At 35.2% G+C, this 27,526-nt stretch overlaps 4 protein-coding genes across 7 annotated transcripts in view; 3 read left to right on the forward strand and 1 right to left on the reverse strand.

The window, feature by feature from the left end:
* LOC115243352 (uncharacterized MFS-type transporter C09D4.1) overlaps positions 1 to 2,263 on the forward strand; it is a 9,512-nt gene extending 7,249 nt beyond the window's left edge. For both annotated transcript variants that reach the window (XM_029820265.1, XM_029820266.1), the window contains exon 10: positions 1 to 2,263. In XM_029820265.1, coding sequence (XP_029676125.1) covers positions 1 to 137 — 137 coding nt within the window. In that variant the 3' untranslated portion in view covers positions 138 to 2,263.
* Positions 2,264 to 2,543: 280 nt separating this feature from the next.
* Positions 2,544 to 5,428, reverse strand: LOC115243359 (transmembrane emp24 domain-containing protein bai). Of its 2 annotated transcripts, XM_029820283.1 has the most exons (6): positions 5,030 to 5,428; positions 4,698 to 4,827; positions 4,447 to 4,517; positions 4,302 to 4,304; positions 3,206 to 3,332; positions 2,544 to 2,972 (listed from the first exon to the last, which is right to left on the reverse strand). In XM_029820283.1, exons 1-6 carry the CDS (start codon positions 5,207 to 5,209, stop codon positions 2,851 to 2,853), a joined length of 633 nt encoding a protein of 210 aa, XP_029676143.1. In that variant the 5' UTR covers positions 5,210 to 5,428; the 3' UTR covers positions 2,544 to 2,850. The 2 variants fall into 2 exon arrangements, with proteins under 2 accessions (XP_029676143.1, XP_029676144.1); XM_029820284.1 differs by lacking the exon at positions 4,302 to 4,304.
* LOC115243365 (signal recognition particle 14 kDa protein) lies at positions 5,289 to 6,665 on the forward strand. Of its 2 annotated transcripts, none has more exons than XM_029820294.1 (5): positions 5,289 to 5,422; positions 5,527 to 5,733; positions 5,804 to 5,876; positions 6,109 to 6,221; positions 6,297 to 6,665. In XM_029820294.1, exons 2-5 carry the CDS (start codon positions 5,710 to 5,712, stop codon positions 6,411 to 6,413), a joined length of 327 nt encoding a protein of 108 aa, XP_029676154.1. In that variant the 5' UTR covers positions 5,289 to 5,422; positions 5,527 to 5,709; the 3' UTR covers positions 6,414 to 6,665. The 2 variants fall into 2 exon arrangements, with proteins under 2 accessions (XP_029676154.1, XP_029676153.1); XM_029820293.1 differs by having other exon boundaries at positions 5,291 to 5,422; positions 5,560 to 5,733.
* A 1,901-nt stretch (positions 6,666 to 8,566) lies between these two features.
* Positions 8,567 to 27,526, forward strand: part of LOC115243647 (eukaryotic translation initiation factor 5B-like) — a 28,845-nt gene continuing 9,885 nt past the window's right edge. The window contains exons 1-5 of the mRNA XM_029820789.1: positions 8,567 to 8,988; positions 23,026 to 23,064; positions 24,805 to 25,029; positions 25,615 to 25,703; positions 27,154 to 27,443. Coding sequence (XP_029676649.1) covers positions 8,914 to 8,988; positions 23,026 to 23,064; positions 24,805 to 25,029; positions 25,615 to 25,703; positions 27,154 to 27,443 — 718 coding nt within the window. The 5' untranslated portion in view covers positions 8,567 to 8,913. The remainder of the gene's footprint in view (positions 8,989 to 23,025; positions 23,065 to 24,804; positions 25,030 to 25,614; positions 25,704 to 27,153; positions 27,444 to 27,526) is intronic.

The raw sequence follows: 27,526 nt of genomic DNA on the forward strand, positions 1-27,526 counted from the left end.
CGACGCTCTACGGTTTTTTGTTCAAAGAATTTGGCGACTTATGGGCAAACGTCGCGATGTGCATTGGCCTCGGGATCGGCACTTTGCTCACGATCATGATACCCAACGATTTGAGACGCCAGAACGCGAAGGTTTGACAATCTAAACGGCAGTCAGTCGTAACGGGCAGTGACGGGCTTCCACAGCTCGGTTACGAGTGATCTCCGCCTTGACAATTCTCCCCGCGACACGTCGTCATAGTCCATTTGGGACTTAATTTATTCTTCACACGAGTACACTATATGCGCCAAGAGTAGCGCTGTTTCTCTGAATCATGTGTACCTATCGAGAAAAGATGTATCTTTTCCGAAACTAGAAGTTCTGAAAATAGGAGTTCTGAAAAAGACTAGTTGGAGATACTAGAATATGAAAAATATAATTATTTTTCATATAAGATTCTCAAATTTTTATTTTAATATTTACACAAATATTTGATTTAGCGCTTAGTGTCTAAGTGCTTGAAAATTAGAAAGCTAGAAAGCTGTGTTTTAGAAATAATGGTCCAATTTCGTGTGAAGAAATTTAATAGCCAGATTTGCCAAATCCAAAAAGAAAAAAAAAATAAATATATATTTTTGTCTTCACGCTATACATTCTTAGATATAATGGAAACACAAAGTGTTCTATTGGTCGTACAAATGACAATGAAAAACAAAAATTGTTGGAAAACTCCTCTCGATCCTGTTGTTCGCTGGTCTTCTTTAACTCAGGTAAGTTGTAGTATTTAGATAGCGTTATGCAGCAATGAAATAATTATGCCAAAAATTGGTGAATTAATTTTACGAATTATTAATTATAAAAGTTTAAGGAAAAAGTTTTAGGAATTTATGCATTATAAAATCGTGTATTCTCGTACATCTATAACAATGAATTTTACATTGAATTTTTGTCTCTTTACATTTTCTTCAATTTCTATGTCTTCCTATTAATTTATTTTAATATTGATGAGTAAGATGATTGATGATAAGAAGAAAAAAGATAAATTCCTTAGTTTGAATTAAAATATGTTAAAACAAATTTCTTGTTGCGTAACGTTAATTTACAAAATGCCTAATCGTGAATCTGTACAAACTTTCAGCCGCGCAAATATTTGTTGCGGATAGATATTGTGTGTGCAAAAGATATAGATAAAATAATTAAAAATTACAAGCCTAATAATAATGATAGTCCAAGTGCGATAATATATAAATGTTATATAAATGTTATATAAATATATAAGTAGAAAAGAGTGTAATATAACGATAACGAACATGGATTCTATCTCTGTTATCTCGTGGCATTAATTATTGTCGATTAATGTCCACTATAATAATTGTTATATTAAAAGGATAATGATAGAGCGATTGTAGTTTTTCGCAATGAACATGATATGATATATTACTTTTTGTCGCAATATATAACTTTTCTTCTTGTATTTAGTCTATCCGGCAATAATGTAATATACCTAGTTCTAATTGTTACTATTTGCGTGGAACTACAATTTTAATCGCTCGTTTTGTGTGATAAAGAAATTGGCGTACAAGATAAAATTATTTTCCTATTTCGAAAGACGAGCGTTTCGTTAAAATGTATAGCTATATTTATAAATTAGAGTCTGTACAAGACCGTATTTTATCGCGGTATACATGAAATATAAATTTCTTTTTTTTTGGGGTTTTATTTTATATATCGAGTATTCGAATCATTGTTATGTCGAATCCCATTTTTAATCATTCATTTATCTTGGGATATAAAGAATCATTTATTAAAAGATGAATATACGTTATTTTATTATTGCGAATATTGCCCAAGGACGAACATTTTATTAGAATGTATAATATTTTTACGAAATAGCTCGGATTAACTTGGCGGTATCCAATGATAATACATTCATATTCAAATATGAAATGTTTTATCTTACAAGGAAGTCATACTTAGCGATAAGAGGGTATCTAACTGCGAGTATAAAGCTCTTTAAAACTTCTAAGATCACCTTGTGTGCCATTAATACGATGTTTAATATTGCTTTTTCAATATTATATGAGCGAATAGCGTTCTATATTTTGCAATCGATCGATATCAAAATCAATGGCTATTTTTTAAATCACCCAGACACATTTTAAAATATCCGCCTTTGAACCGACAAATAAATTGTCTTCCAAGCGATATTTCTTCATTATATTTTTTAAGCCATTTATTGTTCTCATAAGATGGTTCTATTTTATAAATAAAATGTTTAAACAATATAATCTGTTTTTTACATTTTATACATTGATCAAACTCTATATATTATAAAAAAGAGATGTCAGTTTTTATAGATATATATCATAAGAAATACGAACCTATTGTGTCTTAATATCGATATAATAAATTTGCATATAATTAGAGAGATATCAATATAAAATGATATGTATAGATATCTTTTATATAATAAAAGATATTTATTTTACATAAAGTTTCGAAGTGTACACAGCTAGTTTATAGCTAGATGTTTGTATGCAAATAGAGATTAAAAGACACAAATGTGATATTATATCAATAATCTTTTATTTAAGAAATCTTCTATCTTACATTTTTTTAAATATTACGTTCTCGATAACGTGATATATGCACGGTATGTGGTGAGATGATAAGAAGTCCTATCGTATTTTACATCGATTCGAATGTGATAACATGATTGTGACGTTTCTTTTCCTGTTTGTTTATTGCAAACTTTTTTTTTACGTTGTTGCAAATATAAAAAGTGTTTCATAATGTGTAAATTCGCATTTAAATACGGAATTGCAAATAACAACAACTGAAATTCAAAGAATAAATGTATTTGTTACAATCTTATTCTATGAGTTTCTTCATCCTGAAGAAACGACGGAAATAGAAGAGTTGCCAAGTGGATAACCCGAAAAGAATGCATATCGAGAATAAACTGAAGTATAGCACTCGAGTGTTTGTAGCCTCTGAAATAAAAAAAGACGCTCATTCATCATTAATTAGATTATCAAGTAGCATATGAAAACAATAGAGAAGTACGAAAATGTAACTATTTTAATGTGCACATCCATTATTTATAATTTAAAAGTTTATTATCATTTTATTAAAGCCCTTTTTCTACTATTGGAGAAAGTAATATTGGCTATGAAATATCTTGTATTTTTCCTAAGCGATGTAGTTTTTTATATCTTTTTCTTACCATTTGTATCTCTCATTTCTTCCTCGTTCTTGCGCATTCTAGCGAAATCTTGCACTATCGCCTCAGACAAGTCCTCCAATCGTTTCAATTCCACTTCTACTGGTTTTAACTTGGCTGCTTCGCCGATCTATTAGTGAAGAAAATAATGATTCTCACGGAAATTGGCGATAATAAAAATCTCAGCGGTCTCGTTAATATCGGTATAATCAATCGAAAAAAAGAACACATTTATTATAAAATTAAAACCAAATAATGATCTTTGTATGTGTTTTGTACAAAGTAACAAAAAAGATTATTAGGCGGTACTGCAAGTTCCAAGATTACAGTAGCTTTAGAGCTACTGTAATAAATAAAATCTTTAAGAATCAAGGATTTTAATAACTAATTATTTAAAAAATTAGTTATTAAAATCCTTAATTCTTAAAGATCTTATTTTGAATGTAGGTTTTATATCAGAAACTGTAGAAAATGTCCACTCAAAAATATCTAAATAATCAAATATTTTAACTTACATAAATTTGTCAAATTTCTTAGAAACAGAAAAATATTATGATATAACAAAAGAATATATATATTGTAATCTCTGAAAGATATTGTACGATCAAATTATTTAGTATTTTGTGTCTTTAGTATTATTGAAAAAGAGCTGAAACTCAATATTAGCATGTATTACTATTATACTACCTACTATTATACTATACAAGGATGTACCATTAACATATTTTTGAAAAATCTAATCATTGAAATGAAAAATATGTTCTCTGCAGAAAAATCCAATAATTTTTAATGGCTAAAATATTTATCCCAAATATTAATAGTCAGAACTAGTAGTAAAAATTCTTATTAGAATATAATAATACGTTTAATTGTAGAGTAAATATAATTGATTTTAGTGTTGAACACTTATTATGTTTGTGCAAATAAAATAATAGTTCTCTGTTAATAGAACATCGGCATAAAAATCATGCAAAAAGTAATGTAATTGTGCTATGCTCTATCAGCTTAATCTTAAGCTTGGCTACCATATACATATGTCAGTTTGTGACAAAATGCATGCTATGTGTGTGAAAACACAATATTGAAAACTCTACTTTACCAACTGCATCGCGGAAATAAGCCACATATAAAGAGAAAATAGATAAAATAAGATCAGAGTTTCTCGTTAAACGATGTCGGAAATAGGATAGGTATATTTACAATAAATATAATCATTCGTAATGATATACAATGCATGGACTTACGCCTTCGTAACTTTTCGCTTCAATGCCGCGTTTCGTGATTAGCGTAACTTCTTGTCTGACACCACGTTGATCTGAAATCATATATATATATATATGTATGTAAAATCTTATATTTTATGTAAGAATCTGTTAGATATATACATTTTTATATGTACTTGTTCAGTTTAGTAGACCAATCAAATTAACAATAATTTCACAACAGAACACAATATGATAAATAAAATAAAATAAAATAATCTAAGTATACGTACGATTTGGAACATGTGAAGCAAAGCATATTTCAAAAGTATCATAAGTTTCAGTTACAAAGGAGAACTTCAACTGCTTCCCATGAGGAATATCTTCCTTCTGGGACAATATGTGTCCTTTGGAATCCTGTATCTGTAAATAAAAAAAAATTATTCATTTAAAAATTTCATATTTGTTATCATATTGAAAGAAAAAATGAAATTTTCTGTCACAGCTGTCAGTCCATAATGAAACATGACATGTGTAGTTTTGTCTTTTCTAACCTCTGCTCCTACACGATTATATCCGACAAAGGATGAATGAAGCATCCTACGATAAATCACAATCTACTCACCACGTAATCGGTTTTCTGACCCATCGCCTCGGACACTTCGTATTCCCCCGTGACGAGTACATCCGCTTGAACTTCCTCTTTGAGACACTTGTGACTGTTCGGTCCCAGATAGAACATGATACCGTGAGCCTGAGCGATCAAGAAAATCGCCAGGAGAGCTCTAACGCGAGCGTTATCCATTCTATTTGTTATTGTCGATTATCGTTCTGGAAAGGCTCTGATGGGCTTCGCCGTATTACCAGCAAGTTCCACGCATTTACAGAACATTCGTCAACATCACGATGAGGGATGAGGTGGCAGCCATTGACCATTAAATACTAATAATAACTTAGAGAGGAGGCACGGACTTTTTATATACTTGGCGATTGATCGCTCTTCCTTACATGCAAAAACGTGAGTAGTTTGAAATATATGAATATTTATGATTATAAAAAAAAGATTTCTTATGATTTCTACTCTATATATTTTGAAATATAGAAATATATAATTCGTTGAAGGTTTTAACATTCATTACGGACGATCGATTTCAGTTACGAGGGTCTTCTAAGAGTTTCGCATAGTCAATGGTTCTGTCAATATAAGCAAGAATTGCGGCTGCATTTTCTAACCTCTCGTCTAATGACTTTTAGGCGATTGCTTTCAACGGTTTTTGACATTTGACATATGCTACCATCGTCAGAATGGTCCTGTTGGAGAACGACGCGGTAATTTGATATTTCGCCGGTGCATCGCTTCCTTAAACGTGAAAGACTAACCAATGAATCTTAATTGCAGTTCTTAGCGGAGCTAACCAAACTCTTTGAGAAGTCGCGTCTGTCTGGTGCAGTGTCACTCACTATTAAGAGATGTGAGTATATCCTCCGTTTTTCACTCATTCATACCTAAAACTTAAAAAATAATTTCGCATTTTTATCAATTTATTTGAAAAATACTGGCCTTTTTTTAACTCTAGCGAATTACATTACAAGTTTGACAGGAAAATAAAAAAAAGTTTAACGGTGAAAATTAATATGCTTTTTTATTTTTATTTCTTCCCTCTCCTTGTACCTGCACTAAAAGGTTTTTTATTTTTCTTGCAGTTAATGGACATAATAAACCTGTGCCCAGGAAAGGTAGGCCTTCTCTACCGACTCCGACAGAGTATCTTTGTCTAGTTCGTGCATCTTTTCGCAATAAGAAAATCTCTACTGTTGTGCGTATCTGTTTTTCACCGACAGATGACAATGGCTCATTTACATCTCTCTGACATAATATTTTCATTTTTCAGATTCATTCCAAAGATGTAAACAAATTCCAACAGGCGTATTGGACTCTCTTAAAGACAAATATAAGTGGGCTGAAGAAACTGAAGAAGGCAAAATCAACAAAGCCGAAGGTTCACTGACCCAAGGAGGACTAACTGCATAGCAGTTGTTCATTTCTTTGTTATTAAAACTCTTTTATATACTGTGTTCGCCATATATCGACATTTGTCTACTACGTAAACCGAGGAGAAAGATGCATTTTGTGCAACATTTTGTATAGACTAATGTATAAAAGGTAAATAATATTGTTATGAAGCACATACATACAACCGCATTTTATAAATGCGCATTTTCATAAACTTGTGCAATCATAATAAAGCAATATTCAATTATTCGGGACAATTATTCGATTAAAATTCAAAATGAATAACCGGGAAAGAAATATCTATTGTCAAATATTTCTTACCCGGAGCATCAAATTTAAACGGAGTTTTATATTGAGCTTATTTTTATCCATCTATTTGATATATAAATTTGAGTTTGATACATAAATTCAGGAGATAACATTCATTATATATATTTTATTACTATCTTTTATTTTTTCTTATTTCTTTGTTGAGTTACATATGTGGAGATATGTGTGTGTAATAATAAAATAATACTTCTCTTTATAAAACTTAAATATCTGCAGATATAAAAAAGAGCGCATCGTCGCTCTTCTATACATTTTTATCGCATTCTCTGCATTGGAAAAATTTCGAGGATACTAAATTTCGATGCCATATTGTCTTCCAAACAATAGAACCAGTGACTTGAATAATACTTCGAAATATATCACCCCTCTAATCGTTTGTCGCAGAAATATTGTTTCGAATGACGCGAAATAATCTTTGTCTCTATTCCGCGAGATTTATGGTGCTAGACTTTTAGTTGCAAAAATATCTGATCGATTTATCGCTTATCTCTCCGGTCAACTAAATAAATCTTTTTTTCGAGCAGTAATCCGCAACTACGATTACTTAATTGTTGCATATACATATACGAGCGGTTTATTTCGATAGTGCCGTGAATTACATTTCACGGATTTGTTAAAACGAAGAGAATTGCTGTAATTTGCATCTGCGTGTTAGATTCATTGCGTTTCGGAATTTGATTTCCGTCATTCTCGGAATAAATAATTCGTATTGAGTATTTCATCGCGAATCTCAAAATCATGCGTCTTAAAAAGCCTGTTAAAATAGCATTATTGATAAAAATCGCTATATTATGTTCTTATTCGACAATAATGTCAAATGAGAGAAGAGAGTTCGAAAAATTACATTGATATTGTTTTGATATGTCAGTCGGTACGATTTTATTTTTCACTTCACAAATCATGTTTTCTTCATCTTAAAGTAATCCGACGATCAGTGCGCGGCATTATGTATTCTACGAGTAAACTTTGGCACTGAATCCGAACGCAGACCATTGTGCAAAATCCTGGAGAATTGCCAATATAATATCTGATGTGTGTGTAACGTGAATTTATTATTGTATACATTACGGCCGCGAATAAACAATCGCGAGTGAATCGCGTCGTCTTCACGAATCTCTATTGCGCTTTCGTTATTGGAAAATTATGCGAATTGGATGACAAGAAATTTTGATAGTAAAAGAAGAAATAAATTCCTTCTTTCTAAAAATATAGCCCTAGTGCTATAAATTTTCAGCTTGGAGAACCAATTACTAAATTGATAACGAAGAATATATTTTCCTTCGAGTTCTCACGCAATACTTTCCATAGATATTCAAAAAAATTTGCTATTTATAACAATGAGAAATTTTATGCAACATATTAATAACAACGTACAGATGACATAATATGATAAAAATGAGTACTGATTCATTTATATCCACGCGCGAGAGAAAATTTTAAATGTACCTTGACACGATTGTCCAGTTCCAGAAGCCGTATTTAATTCTAAAAATATCGTTCTTAGAAATATACCCACATTTCTCTGATGGATCAGATCTCACAAAACAAGATTTCGTATTACAAATATAAGGCGCGTAAATTAATCAATCGGAAAAATAAATTAATGCTTCGATGCAAAAGAGAAATGTTGATAGTTTTCAGTAAGCAAAATTATAAAAAATGTAATACTTTCTTCCCCTGCTTTTCTTGTTCCCATAAAGACATTTTTGAGATGTATTTGGGATGATTTCGCCTATTCTGATCATAAGATAAGGATTTCATTGACGACATGTTAAAGTAGCCGCCTGCAACCTTAACACGAATCTATTTTTTTCGCGGATGCATCGGCTCTCTCGAAGGGGATCACAAGAGTGACGCAATATTCTCGTGTGAGTCGTATGCATGATGACGAGGCGGACGAAGAGGAACATTGAGGAGAGGAGAGACCGGACGAAGAAGACGAAGAAGAAGCGGTGTCGGCAGTCGGGGAAGCAAAATCTGGCAGAAACATACGAACCTCCATCGCGACCGCATCGTCGACGCGTATCCTACCCCCTCGCACGCGCGCACGAAAATACGACACGTCCGTTGAGAGAGCTCGAGCGCGAGAGCCTAACTCCTCGACGAATTAGTCAAGCATCCGAAAAACTTCGAGAGTAGACCAGGCGAGCCGAATAGCTACAACCATGGTTTACGAGAGCGACTTCTATACGACTCGGCGACCCTACTCGCGGCCGCTCGTCTCTTCCTACAGCGTTACGGTCAGTATTCTGAGAGATTCTGCAATTTTTTTTCTTATTTCCTTACGCCAAGAGAGGGCGGACTGGAAATGTCTTAATAATGTTTTTTGCCAAACGTGGTACTAACGCCGAGAAAGAGAGAGAGCCCCGTTTGCGACAGGAAATACCAACCCCTCGTACCTTATAGCCAGAATTAGCATCCCATATGATCTCGCTGGATCGCGCTGACGTCTCACCGGCCGATTTACGTATTCGGTATATCAATCGTTCTTTCATATATCAAAGATTTCATTCGTCTCTTTGATCGGTGTTCAAAATTTAAAATGCCTTGTTAATTTACATTTTGTGAAATAAAACATGCCACATTTCGTGATCTTTAGTAATAAAGAATGATATTTAAAATATATTGTTAGCAGCATGTTATGTGAAAAATTAATCGAGGTAAAAGTTAATCAATTCGAGTCAAAACGGATTCAATAATGATCGATGGTTGATTAATTTCGATCGCGCGCCGGATCAACGCGATATGTATTGATAATAATTCGAAGATTAAATAATTGAAAATTTCTTACACAGATCAAGTTTCTCCTAAAATAAACTAATTGCATATTAAAAGATGATAAGCATTGAAAACACAATCGATATTAATTAAATAATCTTTTAATGATTTTTCATATGTTTTATCCGCAGTCTCTCAATGTCAATCTCAGACTATATAGGTAAAATAACTTTTCGACAATAAAGCGAAATATGTGAATGCCGGAAAAAAATATCTATATAATACTCTGCTTATTAACTTTTAATCCACCATGTCGATGTGTGTGGTGTCGGTAAGATTTTTCTTTTTTTCTTTTTTTTCATTTTTCTATCGTTATCGAATATTCAATTTTCAAAAAAATGATCAAGTTTTAAAATTAATAGTTTTATAAATATTTCTGAGGAGAATACACAGAGATCTCAATAAAAAAAAATGAGAACAACGTCGGATATTCATTTAATTTGCAAATTATAATATCGCCGAGAAGATGACACAGAGCAAAATATAACAACGTTGACCCGCATTCGGTCGGTCGCGATTTTGCTGCGGTCGCGACCGACATGCCGTGAGACGTCGCGGTGCGCACGAAGCGAGGATTGAGAACTTGGCACTTGGTTCGTCGACGAGGTCGATCGACGACAGAGAGCGAGGGACGCGACCGGAAACACCTCGATTAATCCAAGCGTTCTCCGTTCTCCTCGAAAATCCCATGAGAATCCTCGTCGCTGCTGTTCGTCGTCGAGCTCGACGTCGCGACTCGCCAAAGTCATCACCGAGACAGATCTCGACTTCCACACTTCACTCCGACCACTGTGTTTATACCACTATTACTACTACTACTATACTAGCACTATACTACCAGATTACTGCTACCATTACTACTATTACTATTACTACTACTGCTATTACTATTACTACCACAGCTACTACTACTGCTCCTGTACTCGAGAGAACGTGCACTCGGTGTCCCGGAGAACGGTGAAGGGTTGAACTTTCCGGCCGGGGAAAGTTCAAAGGGTACAGAAGGATACGGCGGGAGTTTCCGGAAACACTCCAGAAGAATAGACACAGAAACTCTTACGAAACTATTATATACTATTCTCATTATATTCGCACAACACAATTTCATAGAGCTCGCAATTCAATCCCGTGAAACACAAATTCTGGTTTGATAGAAATTCGGTGAATGTTTCTCGGTTTTTTTGTTGTGTTTTTTTTTTTCTAATAATAGAGTGAAACACAAGAAGCGGATTATATATAAATAACCGCAAATTCCTGAGTCCACGGGTAAATGGATCCGTAAAAGATCTTTCCCGCGTGCGCAGGGCTTGTGATCATTGTAATTTTTTTTTGTTTTCGTGTTTAGTATGGCTACTCTTGATAAATTCAAGGGATAGCATATTAGATCTTTTGGTCCATAAACGTTGTCTATGTCCATCCTGAAATGATAAGGGAAATAGTGATGTGCGTGCAACAGGACTCGCTGCACATTGCATTATGTTAATCGCAACTCGATCCGTTGTGAGAACCGTTCGTGGATTTTGCAAAATCCGTGCAACAACATATGTTTTTAACGATCGATAAATACTTGATGTTTTTTGATTGATGTTGAATTAAATGGATTGAATGACGTTAATTAGATAGGACGAACGGATGAAAGCAGAGAAAGAGGATATTATTATAATATAATATTTTTTTTAAACGTCTCATATAAAATTTTGAAAAAATTATGTTTTTATGAAAAATATTATTACATAAGAAAACCACTGTTAATTGATTTAGTTTTTATTTAAATTATCATAACAAAAATTCGCCAAACTTTAAGAAATACCCTTTAAGAAAGATTCAAAAACTTTATTTTATTGCAAACATCATTAATTTTATTCGTTAGAGATTCGATTCCATCGCTATTTGACGAGAAATCTCTCTTAGGCATAGTTAGAATTGTCAAGAGACCGGGAATCTGGGTTAACTTTCGGGATTGCCATTGATCACCGGTCCGACGATAAGCGGCCGAAGACAGCGCGAGATAAATGGCACGTAGTTGACAGGAGGATGTTCTTGCAAAGGAAATTGTACGCCTGAAGACTGTGCTCAATTCTCAACTTGTCACAGTTAAACTAAAATCTTTTACATTCAGAAAGAAAGAGGGGGAGAAGGATAGAGACAGTCGCAATAATTACTAATAATCACTGTTTGAAATTATGAAACGTTCTTAGGAAGTAGTATATCAATCTGAATGAAAAAAATGACATTTATATAAAAATTTACAAAATAAATGAAGCATTTTGTGTTGTGTGTGATTTTATGAGCATTGCAAGTAAAAAAATGAATAACTACTCAAAATTTAAAGTGAAATTATTCACGAATAATCTTAATAATCACAAATTTCAATTACGAATTAATTTAATTTATGTATTTTCGCTCGTCAAATATTAATGGATATAAATTTCACGATTCGAAGAATACGTCATCGAATCTATCATTGTCTTCGTCAATTCTATGATATCACAGATATTTTGGCAGCTAAAACCAAACTTGTTGCATTTCAAACTGCGATGCAACTCTTTCTCGGATATAATTCGATAATCTCTGATATACGTATTCTATCGAGTCCTGCTCACAGGGCTCGACTCGGTTTGTCGGCCAAATTCATTTTTCTGCCGGTGAATCTGAGATTCGCTGGGTCACACGATATCTAAGTTTAACGTCGCGAAGTCCCGGAAAATGGCTGCAACGCTATGAATAGCTTCCGTTCTGTAATTGCCTGCCCTCCGGCAGCTCTATTTATAATGATTTTGGATTTTCCGATGTTAGATGGTTCCTGCGCCGAACCTTATCCTGCGTTTTTTCTCTTCTGCGCGCCTGTTTTAGCGGTGTGAATTACGCGAGGCTCCTCAGATTCTCGTTTGCGTTTTGTGGGTTCAAGTTATAGGGTCGAGTTGCCATACAGCGATTCGCTTTGCTTAGTATTGGCACGAAGAGAAGAAAGAGAGAGGAAGAGAAGAAAGAGAGAGAGTTGCTCGTGCTTAATACGCGTCTATTTATAAAGATTAGAAACGACCACGCTTCGCAGAATTAATGAATGTTTAACGCCATCGTCTGTAAAGTTAAGGCAAAATTAAAGGAATAGGCACAGTCAACATAACTCATCTAAATTTTTCAGATAATGATATAGATATTTTTTAGATTCTTAGTAATTTACGTCCTAATGCTATCTTGTCAAACGCTATTTTGCCGATTTCACGGTTGGAATTATATTACAATAACTTTATAATTGAAATAACATTCTAATTATCCTAAATTGCGATTAGAATTTACCAATATATAGTCATATATATGCAATTATATATAACTACAATTATAATATACAATAATCACAATGAGAGATATTATAATTATAATTAAAACGAAAAAATAAATAAATATAAAAAATTAAGGGTGTCGAATCAAATACGCTTATTTATAAAAATCGACTTGAAACGACCTTGATATAGGTATGTCGATGCTTCGATTCGTTTGAAAATGAGGAACAATTCGGCTACAGTGACGCGCGCGAAGATCGCATTCCAGATCGTCGTACGTGATGATTATTAAGATATTTGCCGTCGTGCTACGCGTTCTCGAGGGGAGAGAATCGGTGTTGCGTTACTCTGCCCTAATTTAGACGCACCGACGGCGCGACGCCGACGCCCACCGTCAGATTTCGTCGACGTGAGAATTCATATACGCGCCCACCAACATCAGCCGACGCGAATACATCTGTGCGAGGCGTCGTCTCCTCGTATCGTATCTTCATGGAACACATGTTGAACCAATATCAAAATAATCCGCCTTCGAAATTCCTAATATAAGGTATAATCTTAGTTCAGATATATCTTGATATCGAGAAAAAAAAAACTGTGATTATGATATAAAAATAGTCATCTGTGAAAATGATAAAACTTTTAAAAAGAGTTTTAAAAGCGTGTATCAAAGCGAGCGGTTTTTATTAAGAACCAGACTATATATAAATGTTTTAATTTCTATGAAATTTCTCAAAAATTATCATCTTGATGTGTCTTTTTGTTTTTATCTTTGCATTTATTAATTTGGCGATATATAATTCGTAAATATGCATCCGAAAGGCAGAGGCTTATTCTTAAAGCGAGACGCGCTTTCTCTTTGTTAGAAAATTTCTCTCGAGGCTCTTTTAACTCGTTTCGACTTTATATCGATGTACATTTCTAATATGAATATCTCGCAAGTCTATATCGGGATAAACGCGCTCCGGCTACATCGCGATACCTTATAATGACATCCTTACGACTCGCCAGAAAATGGGACGATGACGAATGTTATGTAAAAAGGTCTTTTTTTGCGCGCGCGAAAAGCTTAGTTTCCTTTACCTCTACTTTAGAAGGTCACTGCTTTTATTTTTTTAACATTGAAAAACTGGAAAAATAATAAAGATTGACACAGGGTTTTGATATCGGTCCTTTTTTCTTTTGAAGTGCGGTATCGCAAAAAAAAAGGAAAACTCTTAGAAGATATTTTATTTCTCGATCCTTCAATTATTTCCAAATGCTACATGCTATTGAAACACATTTTTATGTCATACTCTGTAATATAAAAACGGGACAAAAATGTTTCATTAGATGTTCTAGTGTTAGCTGTCGAACTAAATAATAATTTATAATTTATATCATGTTGTGGGGAATTTTTAGGTTCAGAAATATATAACACAAATGAAAAAACTCAAATTTATGATATAAATTTCTTCATATAAGCAATATTAAATATGCTGCATTTCTAGCATTTACATCTTTTAATTATAGATAATTATTAGTGTCATTGAAAAATTTGAATAAAATCTGACATATCTAAAGATGCATATATTTGAATCACCATTTTAATATACTTGTAGCATACATCATATCATGTTAATGATTGCCAAATAAATAACAGTAATAGCCAAGAGCTAATTTTAATAGAAAAACACACGACATGCTTCTGTTATCTTTATGCGCATAAATGCGCGTCTGACATTATTCTAGTGGTGGTCAGCATTTGGGAATTTGCGGGGGCGATTATGAGTGGCTTGACTGTCAAGCTCTCGGGACCACCGTTCACTCTGTTTATTTTTGCGCAAAAAAAAAGAAACATGGCATCGTTAAGTTTCGTTCGAGAAGTAACAAAATTTTTCGATCTTTTCTCGACATTTTTTCAATAACACTTTCGTTATAAAAACATAAATATCAGATTAAAAAATAGCTAAAATAAAAAATAATATTCGTAAAACGCACGCACATTATATTGATAATTTCATTAATGAATATAAATTTCTTCATATAAGCAATATTAAATATGCTGCATTTCTAGCATTTACATCTTTTATTTATCGAGATTTTAATTATAGATAATTATTAGTGTCATTGAAAAATTTGAATAAAATCTGACATATCTAAAGATGCATATATTTGAATCACCATTTTAATATACTTGTAGCATACATCATATCATGTTAATGATTGCCAAATAAATAACAGTAATAGCCAAGAGCTAATTTTAATAGAAAAACACACGACATGCTTCTGTTATCTTTATGCGCATAAATGCGCGTCTGACATTATTCTAGTGGTGGTCAGCATTTGGGAATTTGCGGGGGCGATTATGAGTGGCTTGACTGTCAAGCTCTCGGGACCACCGTTCACTCTGTTTATTTTTGCGCAAAAAAAAAGAAACATGGCATCGTTAAGTTTCGTTCGAGAAGTAACAAAATTTTTCGATCTTTTCTCGACATTTTTTCAATAACACTTTCGTTATAAAAACATAAATATCAGATTAAAAAATAGCTAAAATAAAAAATAATATTCGTAAAACGCACGCACATTATATTGATAATTTCATTAATGAAAATTCTATTACGATTTCTTCTCTTTTACTCCAAAAAAATTTTTAAATATCTTTAAGCGAATCTTATAAATAGGATTTATTTTTTGAATGGCATCAATATTATATATGCGATGTAAAAAAAATTATATTTATTCTGAAAATATTGTTACCTTAATAAGTTTTTCAACAAATTATTAAATGTTCTCAAAGTAAATAATTCTTTATCTCACCATTTCTCTCTCAATCACCGTGTCTACAGTCGAGGACGACTTTTTTTATTTGTCGACCATGCGACCTGAGAACAGTTTCGGGCGAGTAGTCATCTCTTCTATTTCAGTACTTTGATTCACGCTGCGCGCGTCGTTTTCGATAATCTTACATCCGAAATCTCTCAAAGCTGTCTCTTATTCCGTGACCTGAAAAAAGAAAATTTAGTTCTGATTGTACGGATATATTCGGTAATATCGAAGAGAAAGCTAAGACAGAATTAACCGTGATTCTAATCTAAATCCACCGGATGGGACATCGAGGAGAACACGAGCGGTACCACGACGACGGTCGCGGTTTAGCAAAAGAGAACAGGCGTGGCAGTAGTGGAAGAGTGGTGTGGAAGCTCAAAGAGACGTCGGTGAGCAACATTCCTCGACGGATCTGGGAAGTATCGTTTTCAAAAAAGAAAAAAAAAACAAACCTAGACTTTGTGCGATCTCAATGGAATCGCTCTGCGGATCGAGAGAAACTCGAAGACTCTGAATAACTGATAATCGCCCCGATTGATGTTTAATGGCTCGACGATTCGTGATCCTGACGGGTCGTTTATCGGGCACAAATTTGCAGACGGAAACCAAAAAGCAGGACTACTTCCCGTGGGAGAAGGTGCCGTTCGTACCGCGACCGTCGTTGGTGCCGGAACCGTTCACCGTCTGGGGCCGTAAGAAGCAGGATCCGCGCAAGGAATTCTATCAGTATGTCACCCTGCCGGAGAAGGAGGGCGTGGTGCGCGGCAAGGATGCCGCCAAGGACGATCATACCCGTCAGCTGGTCGACGGCGGTGCCGTGTCAAAGGTCGGTCTGGATGCCGCTGCTGAACTGGCCACTCGCGGCCACGTCTTCGAAAAGGGTGTTCTCGCACGGCCGTCTAGCAAGATCAAACATGCCACCACCCCCGCCACCGGTCGCACCAGGATCCTGATGGCTCTCCATACGCCATCCTGGTATCGATTCTAACGACGTATGAGAAGGAAGAGAGAGAGAGAGAGAAATAGAGAGATAATACTTTGTGGACTCCCTTCTCGAAAAGAAAGATGCAATTAATATTAATGTTTGATATTTGTGAGACACACGTTATATTCTTTGCATAATTATCTCCGCTTTGTCTTTGTGATAAAGAGACAAAATGGGAATAATCGCATTATAACGATGTCTTGATATTAAATATAGATTTTTTCGGATAACGGTTACGCGCGTAAAAATGATGTTTGCTGTTTTTATTTTGTGCTTCGATGTGTCAATAGCGGATTAGATCGTTAGGCTTAAACAGTCAATTTTTATAGAAAAATATTTGCAATGGATTGTTTAATTTTTATCCTCTTAAAAGTCTTTTGAATTAATATTTTAATGATGATTGTGGATTTTCTGGACGTAATGAGAAAGGTATTTTTACGCTACATTGATCATCTCGAGCTTTCAAAAATTGCCAGCTATTCTTTCCCTCTAAATGTTTGCAAAAATAATAAAATATATTTTTCATTTGCAGTTCTTGACGTGGATTCACGGCGCGAAAATTCTTGCAGTTTGCTCTTTTTCATGGAAGGATTGACGCGCCTGAAAACGCGTAGATCTCGAATCTCTCGTAATAAATCTTGAAAAAAAACGACGATCTCGAAAATTCTCTCTTTCAATCTACTAGTATAAACGATTGCGATCGCAATATAAAATCGCTTGTAGGATTCCGTGCTTTTCGTTTCAGTGCATTCCGTACTATATACGCATTTCCATGCATCTCGTTTTTTGGATTATTCAACCGAATCTTGATTTTTTTTTTTTTTTATTAGCAAACACGAACATTGCGCGCATAGTCACACATTCACACATGTATAAGACAAAATCAATAAAGTTATAATGTCATTTTATAGAGACGAATTTATCAGACCTGTTTGTTGCAAGACTGTGACCTAAATTAATTAAACGAGGATTTAATTAATTCCTTCGTACCTAGCGTAATCACGCGCGGTTATATCATAAGTCCTGATTAAACACACACACACACACACACACACATCTTTTCTCCATCTTCTATTATTATGGATTAAATAAAAAAGATAAACGGATATATCTAATAATTATTAAACAGTGATAACAATCATATAACAATATAACAATCAATATGAAAGAAGTTGAACGAATCTTCATTGTCTACATGAGGATACTCTCATATTTATACAAGTCAGACTTGTGAATCCTTCCGAGAGTAATAACTTTAATTGCCTTATATATATGGTATTCACTAAATCGTGTAACATTAATTTCTAGAGTCGCGCTATAAACTGATCAAATAATCTTACTTCCGGAAAATATCCGCAGAGAGGCTTACGCGTGTAAGAAAGAAAGAAAAGAAGAGAACCAATTTCGCTAAGATATTTTATAAAATACAAAAAATCCCATTCTTCACACATTCTTATAAACTTGAATAAAAAAACACGATTTGCAGTTCGACTACAACTAAAGTCATTTCATTTATCCACAGCTATTCGATCCCGTTCGTTGTCAAATTAACCGAGTTTTGTGTATCGCATGTGAATCTGGAGTTAAATCCTTTTCCGTGCCAAACACAATCGTGAGAGAGAACGTATTCGATTAATCGAGCGACTCCAATTTAACCGTAATTAAATTCAATGAAGCGTGAACGCGCAATCCGCCACAAAGTTTCGCGCTCCAAGAAGGTTCGAAACGAGATACCGAGTGCACACGTGGCGGGACAGATGTCTGCAACATATACACACGTTACGTTACACACACACATACATACACTCGTAATGTTACCCACGCGTTTCTTGGCAAGGGCGCGTATTCCGAGCGTTGCCCAACGCTCGGAGTGTCCTGAATATTTCGGCAAGGAGACATTATTAAAAAATGCATACGTTATATACAGCTCTGCGTTTATAATTGGCCCGCACGTTGTGTGTCTACAGATACATGTTATTAGCGCGAACATGTCGTCGAGATCCATCATACTTTTGCCTCTATGTAGGAAAGTAAACTATTCATCATCATGTATCTCCCTTCTCTCTTGAGTCTGTTAATCCTTTGCATTGTAACTCGCGATTGTTACGTTAACTATTATTAGAATCATGCGAGCGGTGTGAAACTAATTAATTAATTAAATATATATACGGTTAAAATATATTTGTATCACCTTAGAGAGAGACGTAGATCACATTTCCAATTTGAAAAAAAATGAACTCATTTACTACATTTTCAAAAATTTTAATTATACAACGCGAAAGTTCAAACTACGAATGGTGGAAACCCATCCAGCTGACGCGAAATAATGAATATCACGCGATATAATACACAGCGAAGGGTTAATCGCGCTCATGAAAGTCCAACGAAACGTTGGATTTCAGCGTCGTCTGGATCTCGCCAGACTTTTTCCTTATCTGGCCGCGAGCCCAGCCGGCCATCTGGACGGCATTATCGGTCGAACATCCTCTAAGAAAAACGGCTTTGCAAATCTCTCTCTTAGAATAAAACGAACGAGTACATCACTCGCCGCGCCGCGAATTAATTATCCGCAAGTAGTTATGGTCAACGTCAAGCCAGACGACGCAGCGGTGCACCTGTCCGCTCATCTTCCACCTTCCACGCCTCTCTCCTCTCTCGGCCGGAGAACAGAGCCAGATGATATTTTGGGAACATGAGCATTTCGTCATAAACGTGCGAGAAAGAAAGAAGAAAGAGAAATTTATGGCAAAATTGTGTCTCTGGAAAAAATATGTAGCTCCTACATAAATATGACTAATAAAAATTTATATAAGATGTTCTTGAAGTAGTAGACAAACTATCATTTTTTCTATGAATTCTATAAAGCTGATTTTCGATTGACAACTTTAAATTTTTAATATTAAATATCTTTATCAATAAATAATTAAATAAATAAATACACACACGTATATTTCAAAGTATAAAATCTTCTTTATATTGAATGAAGAATAAGGCTTTACTCTATTTGAAATTTAATTCTCAAAGAGAGAGCTCTACATTTTGCGTATAACTTAAATCTTATTGATGCCTAGATATTTTCAATCTATTCTCCGACCGAATAAATCGATCATGATATCTCTAATATGATCAGGATCTTTAGATTTCACAACCTCTATATCTCCTGATCCGAAAATCCATTAGCGGCTCGCGGATGGAAAATCATGAGAGTCGTCCTGAGATAAATAATGCCTGGCATATACACATATGTTACTTCTATACAACATCCACACTCCGATTTGAAGGAATGAAAAAATCTGTAGAAATTTATATCTCATAAAATGAGCCGCAGTAATAAAACTTCATTAAACATAACGCTAATATTATAATTTTGCCAAGATGGTGATCTTCTTGTTTATATATTTACAATTTTTTTATATTGATAATCTCTTGAATAGGTAAATGAATGGATGAACGCGATGATATTAATAATTCATATAATGTTAACATATTAAAGTGGATTTATGTTACTTTGCATTTCGCGGTTTTAATCGTATAATACGGCAATAAATCGTGTGCCGGATGTAAAGATCGAGCCGGGACTCGTCGACGGAGACGCCGCGCCGTTTTCCAGAGGCGAGCCTGTTCTCCTCCATGTCTCGTTGACCTTGATCTAACCCCGAATCCGTAGACGCCTCGCCACTACGTGGTCCGCGACTATCCGGAAGCCGGGGTGAGGTCGGCCCAAGAGCAGTACAGCTATTCGTACAACAACGCGAGCAGCTCGTCCAGCTCGGATCCGTACAGCAGCCGTCCCCAGAGGAGCAGCTACACCCAGGAGAGCGGTACGGCTCGTATTCGACCGAGAGATCGACCAGAACATCGTCCGGCGGCGGTCCTGGGAGCTACCGCTCCTCTTACGAGTCCACCAGTTCCGGTCGTCTGCCCGGCGGCACCAGCTACCGCCATTACTCCTATCGGGTCTAAAATTGCCCTTTCCTCCCCGCCCCCGTCGATCGCATTTCCATCTTCATCTATCCCGACGATTTTCGAGATTATCTTTACATCGGCGATTTTTTTTTGGTGAGAGATATCAAGGATATTATGTACATAAATAATTCATTTTGGACACTAATCAAATTTTTGCGATATGTCACTCTTTTCGACATCTGTTCGCGATGACATATTTAAAAACGTGTATAAATGCGAATACAGACTGGCAAACGCCACAAACACGCGCTTTTGGTATTAATAAAAATGGCTGATGCGAGAAACACACAGAAATCCGAGTCGTGTCATTTAAAGAATGTTGGAACAGACATCTGTCTCCATGACAGAGATTTCCTTTCAACAAAGGCTACAAAGTTAAATCTTACGAGTCGTCGACAGAGATCTTATTTCGGAAAAGATTGTAAAATTAGATCCAATGACAGCAATGATAAAAATGCATAAAAATATATCGAATCATACATATAAGTGTATTTTTCCACAGCCAGATCACTTATCGATTTAAATTCATTTAATACATAAAAAATAAAAACTATTATAATTTGAGAGTCGCAAAGTTTCAAATGGATATTTTAGTTTGGATCGATCGTCGGTATTGATGAAATTGGAATATCGTTTTTCTGTCGCTCGCCGGTATAGGATTCCCTTTTGTCGTCGCGCCAATTTTATACGCTTGACTTTCTTAAAAAAAGTATTTTGAAAAAAATGAAGAAATTTTTTTGCGCTTCAAAATGTGCACCAACGGATCGGCAGGAAAACGATTCTAATATTTTAAAACTCTTATCACTCGATTTATCGCTATTACCGTAGTCCGAGCCGGTGATAGATTACGCTGCATTTAGAAATATACTAAAAGCTAGTCGCGCTATATAATATCGAGATCAACAAGCTATATTTATCGTGTTGGCATTTTAATCGAGTTTATTAGTTCATGATAATCGATGTAAGCGATACACATTGCAGGTGATTCTCGATTTATTCGCAAAAATGTATGTATACTCAAATTTATAAATCTTGAATTTTGAGTTCTTTCGAACTTGCTGCACTTTATGTGTAGCGCAAAAATTGTAAGCAATCATCGCAATAAATTGCTTGAAATAGCACTGAAAAAATGTGTATCAATTTTATATACATATATATTTTATCGATGTGAAGATTCTTGTCGATATTTAATCACGAATCGGAAGTCGCCTGCAAGAATTCTAAATCTCGCGGATTGTGCAACTGTTTGTGTTTAATTATGTATTTAGTCCCTAATAATGCCTTCTCCTAACTTGCAGATTCTCCTTTTTTCCTTTGGGAATGTTTTATTTTTTGTATAGCCGAGTGAGCGTTTTTCATGAATCATATCTTTAGTTTAGTGAGTGTTAATCGGAAAGTTTGTGTCATCCCGATGTTTCTACAAAGATGCGTCGTCTTACGAGATATCTATTGCTCTATTGCAAGACAATCCATAATCTCGGGAAATAAAAAAAGTTCTGATTAATACAATACGAATAAAGAAATATTTTTTATGGATAAATCGCTTAATATCCAAATAAATATTATTTGAATGTAATAAAAGAAAAATATGATATGATAATATAAGAAATAATAAAATTTTATTCATAATTTTCTTTAGAAGTTTCTCGCGTTATCTATTCTCGTCAAATTTGATAAAAATTTGATCACAAAATATTCGTCAATTTTCGAAATGTATATTCTTCAAGAGTTATTTCGGCAATAATTCAATCATCATAGCGCCTGTATAGCGATTAATAAAGACTTATAATTCTGAAAATTTTCATTTACTAAGAATTATTATCTTGTCTCCTGAAATTATGGTTACTGTATATAACATCATCGCAGGACACTATGAAGAGCTGCTTTCCACATAGTTGCTTTCTTCTCGCGAGATGAAGCGAGTTCTACTAATCGTGACTAACAACGATACATTATCATCATCATCAATATTATCACCGTCATCGTCATCATCGTTCGTCGTTCGTCATCTCGATAGACACACAACGCGACAATTGGCCAAGTCGGTATCTCAAACATCACAAAAAGAAACTCTTCGCGGCATACGAGATTTTCTGCGCCCCTTTCTCTCTTTTTCTTCCTCCAATGCCCCTTCTCTTCATCCCTTCTGATCAACCCTCTCGAGACGCCACAAAAGAGCGTTAAGCAAACGCGAGGCAAACGAAATAGTGAGGAAAAAAACGGGACGAAGAGGAAAAGAAGCGATACACACACACCATCTGAGTCACTAACTGAGTGTTGTTCTTCTTCTTTCTATTTATTCTGCCTCTCACATGTGACTACTCCTCGTTCCTCGCCACCGTCGCCACCGCCGTCGCCGTCGCCGTCGACGCCTTCATCGTTGGATTTCGATGGATAAAAAATTTTTAAAAATGATTGAAACACATCGCTACCCTTATGAACGCGCGATCGTACAGGATCGACCCATCATCATACCGCTGTCCAACATCATTCAGGTAGGTATTTCCATTTGCTGCTGGATTATGATTGAAGTGTATTGCGAATAATCGGCTGCTTTTATCATTAAGAATGCAATAGGTGCGATCGTCGATTCTGATTTTTGCGTCGCGTCCGGCTTGTCCTAATTTTGTATCGAAATTGCAAACGAATGCGCATAGCCGGCAAATCGAGAGTAGCCAATTAATCTCTATTATTTTTTATTGAAGAAACGAACAAGTAACACGTCTTTATTTGATAATTCCTGCTTTGCAAATTCAGTAGTTACAATTCAGTTAAGATATTTTTTTTAAGATATTCTGTTGAAAGTTTTATTCGAGCACAAATAAGAATTTTTCAGAGATCGTTTCAAAGTTTCAGAATTATTGAATCATAAATAGAGTTAATCAGAGTTTATTCATCTACATCTGGCATTTTTCACACGATTCTATAAATAGATCGACTAGACTTCCCTTTTTCAAATAAGTACAAAAATGTACTTAAAGATTAATAAAGTCGATTAATATGTAAAAAATTATAAAATTTTTAATAATTATAATTAATGTAGTTTTTATAATCAGTTTATATAATTTTAGATTTTTGAAATTCATAATTTGAAACTTTAAATCTAATTAAAGGAAATGCCGATCGATCGTTTGATTTGCTTGCGTTCGATAACAGCGCTTAGCATCTCATTTAATAATAAGTATGTACTATATAAAATTGTTTATATATTCATCTTTATATATATATATGTATAATCAACCATGTATATATTGCGTATTATTGCCTCAATGGCAACAGGATGTTATGCAAAACTTGTCGGTAATTTATGGAAAGGTTCTTGAAATAAACGTAATGACACGCTTTGCCGCTCTTACACCGTCTCGTGCTAATTAATTACAGATTTCGAAGTTTACTAATCCTAAAGCGCTACTTCATCGCAGTAATATTCGTCTTCACGGTATCGCACGTAATTTAAGGTAATGTAACACATTGATTAATTCGCGCTGCCATGCTCTTCATTATACACCGAACTTAACGCTGTGCGCAACGCTCGCTAATATAATTAATCATTGGAACCTTTTGTGCGTTGTTTGCGTGTCGATCATGTAGTCTGCTCATAACTGGAGATGTTCATCGAACGCTACGCTTTGCTATTGTCAACCTTTTGGTGACGGTAATTTTTATCAAACGATAATTTATATTAATATAAAAAAATTTCATATATATTAATATATCTATTTTTTAATTTTTTCAGAATAGATATTTTATTAATTGTATATCTTTGATATATGATATAATATGATGTAAATTAAAATTTTGATTCATACAATACAAATTTTGCAATACATTATTAAAATTTATAAATTTATTTTGATAATAGACTTTCTTCCTAATTTATTTTAGTAAAAAACTTAGGAGAGGACTATTGTCCCGATTTTTTTATTTTCAACGGAGAATATTTCAGCAATCATGCCTCAAATTAAATTTTCTCCTCGCAACTATTATACAACAAACATATTGGATATTTGTGTCTCGGATCTATTTTAAAAATTATTGAAAGCATAAATATTTCTTTTCCTAAATTCTGCACGTCTTCGGTGACAGTCTACAAATTAACACATTTACGCATAAAATATATTGTAACCGTCACCAAACGCGTTGATCGCCTGGTATCTTGACTTGTACCGAGCAATCAGCTTCGCAGCTCGCCGCTGCCGGGCGATTAGTAAAAACGAGACGTTCGTTGCCTCCAGTGGAGGAGTGTTCCTTACATGCCATACGTGGCACACAAGAGGCTCGTCACCATAGTCCATTCACCGGTCCATCACGTGTATTATGCCGGCGCGATGGTACCGATAAGGGTGCGGGCACACGTGCGGCCTAGCATCCTCGCAGCCGAGCTCAACAGGATACGTGACCTACCAAGACCGTCCACCAAATCCTACATCGAAGAGTATTTAAACTCTCGAGACAACATAGTAAGTCTGGCACATGATTCAGCCTGATCACTCTCTTTCTCTCTCCTCTCTCTCTCTCTTTTTTTCTCTCCTCTCTCTCTTTTTATCTTCTCTCTCTCTCTCTCTCTCTCCTTCTCTGTTTCTCTCTCTTTCTCTGTTTCTCTCTCTTTTTCCGGGCTAAACTGGCCTGACATCATAATCATAAGAACACGTGGTCAGACGTCATCATCATTCATGAATGAATCATCATCGTCATTCTCATTGTTATCGTCATCATCATCGTGATATGTCGGACACTGCGAACGGAATCGCATAGTTGCAATGATTGAGATGTTCGCCTGTCTTCTCAGTATGATAGATAAATTTTTAAGTGATATAGCGGGCCGAAAGAACGGATAAAGATTTTCTTGAATCCTACATTTCAATTTATCCCTCTGTTCAATGCAAAAAAAATTATATTAAATCTGAGGAATAATAAAAATTGATAGAATTTTATCTCTAACTTTTAAAACTTTCATTCTCGCCATAAATTACCATGATTATGTTCTATGCAAAAGATCAAGCGGTTCGTTTATATAGTAACATGTCACATATGTTTTTTCACAGTTTTTTGACGATGAGGCGAGGGAGATTCGCGCGAGAGTGGATTCCCTTCTTCGACGGGTACATGTATTTGTGCCAAGGGCGATAGCAAGGTATTCGACAAAAAGAGAATAATGTGCATTTAATTAAATGACTAAATTTTAATCAAAATCTACTGCAGAAATCCCTTGGATCACTTTAATTGCCAAAAAATGCATATCTAACCCCCTGCCTTAATAATATAAATTATATCTCGATATATCCTGAGAAATACAAGAATTATCAAAATAATTCTGCGATTCGGAGGTAAAAATACAAATATCCTTTTTTCTCTGCTTGTCACGACATTTTTTACATTCGTTCTAAAATATGCACAACTTTTCACGATTTCCGGGGATTTCGATAAGGGTGCGGGCACACGTGCGGCCTAGCATCCTCGCAGCCGAGCTCAACAGGATACGTGACCTACCAAGACCGTCCACCAAATCCTACATCGAAGAGTATTTAAACTCTCGAGACAACATAGTAAGTCTGGCACATGATTCAGCCTGATCACTCTCTTTCTCTCTCCTCTCTCTCTCTCTTTTTTTCTCTCCTCTCTCTCTTTTTATCTTCTCTCTCTCTCTCTCTCTCTCCTTCTCTGTTTCTCTCTCTTTCTCTGTTTCTCTCTCTTTTTCCGGGCTAAACTGGCCTGACATCATAATCATAAGAACACGTGGTCAGACGTCATCATCATTCATGAATGAATCATCATCGTCATTCTCATTGTTATCGTCATCATCATCGTGATATGTCGGACACTGCGAACGGAATCGCATAGTTGCAATGATTGAGATGTTCGCCTGTCTTCTCAGTATGATAGATAAATTTTTAAGTGATATAGCGGGCCGAAAGAACGGATAAAGATTTTCTTGAATCCTACATTTCAATTTATCCCTCTGTTCAATGCAAAAAAAATTATATTAAATCTGAGGAATAATAAAAATTGATAGAATTTTATCTCTAACTTTTAAAACTTTCATTCTCGCCATAAATTACCATGATTATGTTCTATGCAAAAGATCAAGCGGTTCGTTTATATAGTAACATGTCACATATGTTTTTTCACAGTTTTTTGACGATGAGGCGAGGGAGATTCGCGCGAGAGTGGATTCCCTTCTTCGACGGGTACATGTATTTGTGCCAAGGGCGATAGCAAGGTATTCGACAAAAAGAGAATAATGTGCATTTAATTAAATGACTAAATTTTAATCAAAATCTACTGCAGAAATCCCTTGGATCACTTTAATTGCCAAAAAATGCATATCTAACCCCCTGCCTTAATAATATAAATTATATCTCGATATATCCTGAGAAATACAAGAATTATCAAAATAATTCTGCGATTCGGAGGTAAAAATACAAATATCCTTTTTTCTCTGCTTGTCACGACATTTTTTACATTCGTTCTAAAATAAGCACAACTTTTCACGATTTCCGGGGATTTCCGCTTTCGAGTCACGGAATAGAGCGTTCCTCGCTTTTGCGTCGAGATAACTAGCGATCTTTTCTTATATTTTCCAGCGACTTTGCCGAAGAGATCATCCCAGAACGTATGCGCAGCCACGACTATGTTCGCCGGCTGCTCGCCGGCCGCAACAACGCGAAGAAGCAAGTAGAACATCTGAACTGGTACGAGATACCTGACCGAGGCGCCTTCGGCACCACGGCGTGCATCAAATACGTCGCTGGCAAGCCACAATCTATCAGAAAGCCGTATGTCAAGGTCGCGGACCTACGACCGTCCGACATCCGTAACGACGTCAACTTCCTCAGCTATTATAGCAAGAATCGTCAGGCGGCCGCGACTGCCTGTAAGTAATTCGTCACAATGACGACGACGACGAGTGACGACGATAACGATGAAAATAGGGACCATCTTGCGATCCTCGTTTTA

The sequence above is a fragment of the Formica exsecta genome, unplaced genomic scaffold, assembly GCF_003651465.1.
Source record: "Formica exsecta isolate Colony F162 unplaced genomic scaffold, ASM365146v1 scaffold72, whole genome shotgun sequence".
Taxonomy (NCBI): domain Eukaryota; kingdom Metazoa; phylum Arthropoda; class Insecta; order Hymenoptera; family Formicidae; genus Formica; species Formica exsecta.

Bases quoted from the DNA above. Each gene is read 5' to 3' on its own strand.
- LOC115243359 (XM_029820283.1), bottom strand. From the start codon at position 5,209: ATGGATAACGCTCGCGTTAGAGCTCTCCTGGCGATTTTCTTGATCGCT. The intron at 4,828-5,029 runs GTGAGTAGATTG...TTTTATTTACAG, and splicing joins GTCAGAAAACCGATTACGTG to ATACAGGATTCCAAAGGACA. The intron at 4,518-4,697 runs GTACGTATACTT...ATATGATTTCAG, and splicing joins TGCTTCACATGTTCCAAATC to ATCAACGTGGTGTCAGACAA.
- LOC115243365 (XM_029820294.1), top strand. From the start codon at position 5,710: ATGGTCCTGTTGGAGAACGACGCG. The intron at 5,734-5,803 runs GTAATTTGATAT...TCTTAATTGCAG, and splicing joins TCCTGTTGGAGAACGACGCG to TTCTTAGCGGAGCTAACCAA. The intron at 5,877-6,108 runs GTGAGTATATCC...TTTTTCTTGCAG, and splicing joins GTCACTCACTATTAAGAGAT to TTAATGGACATAATAAACCT.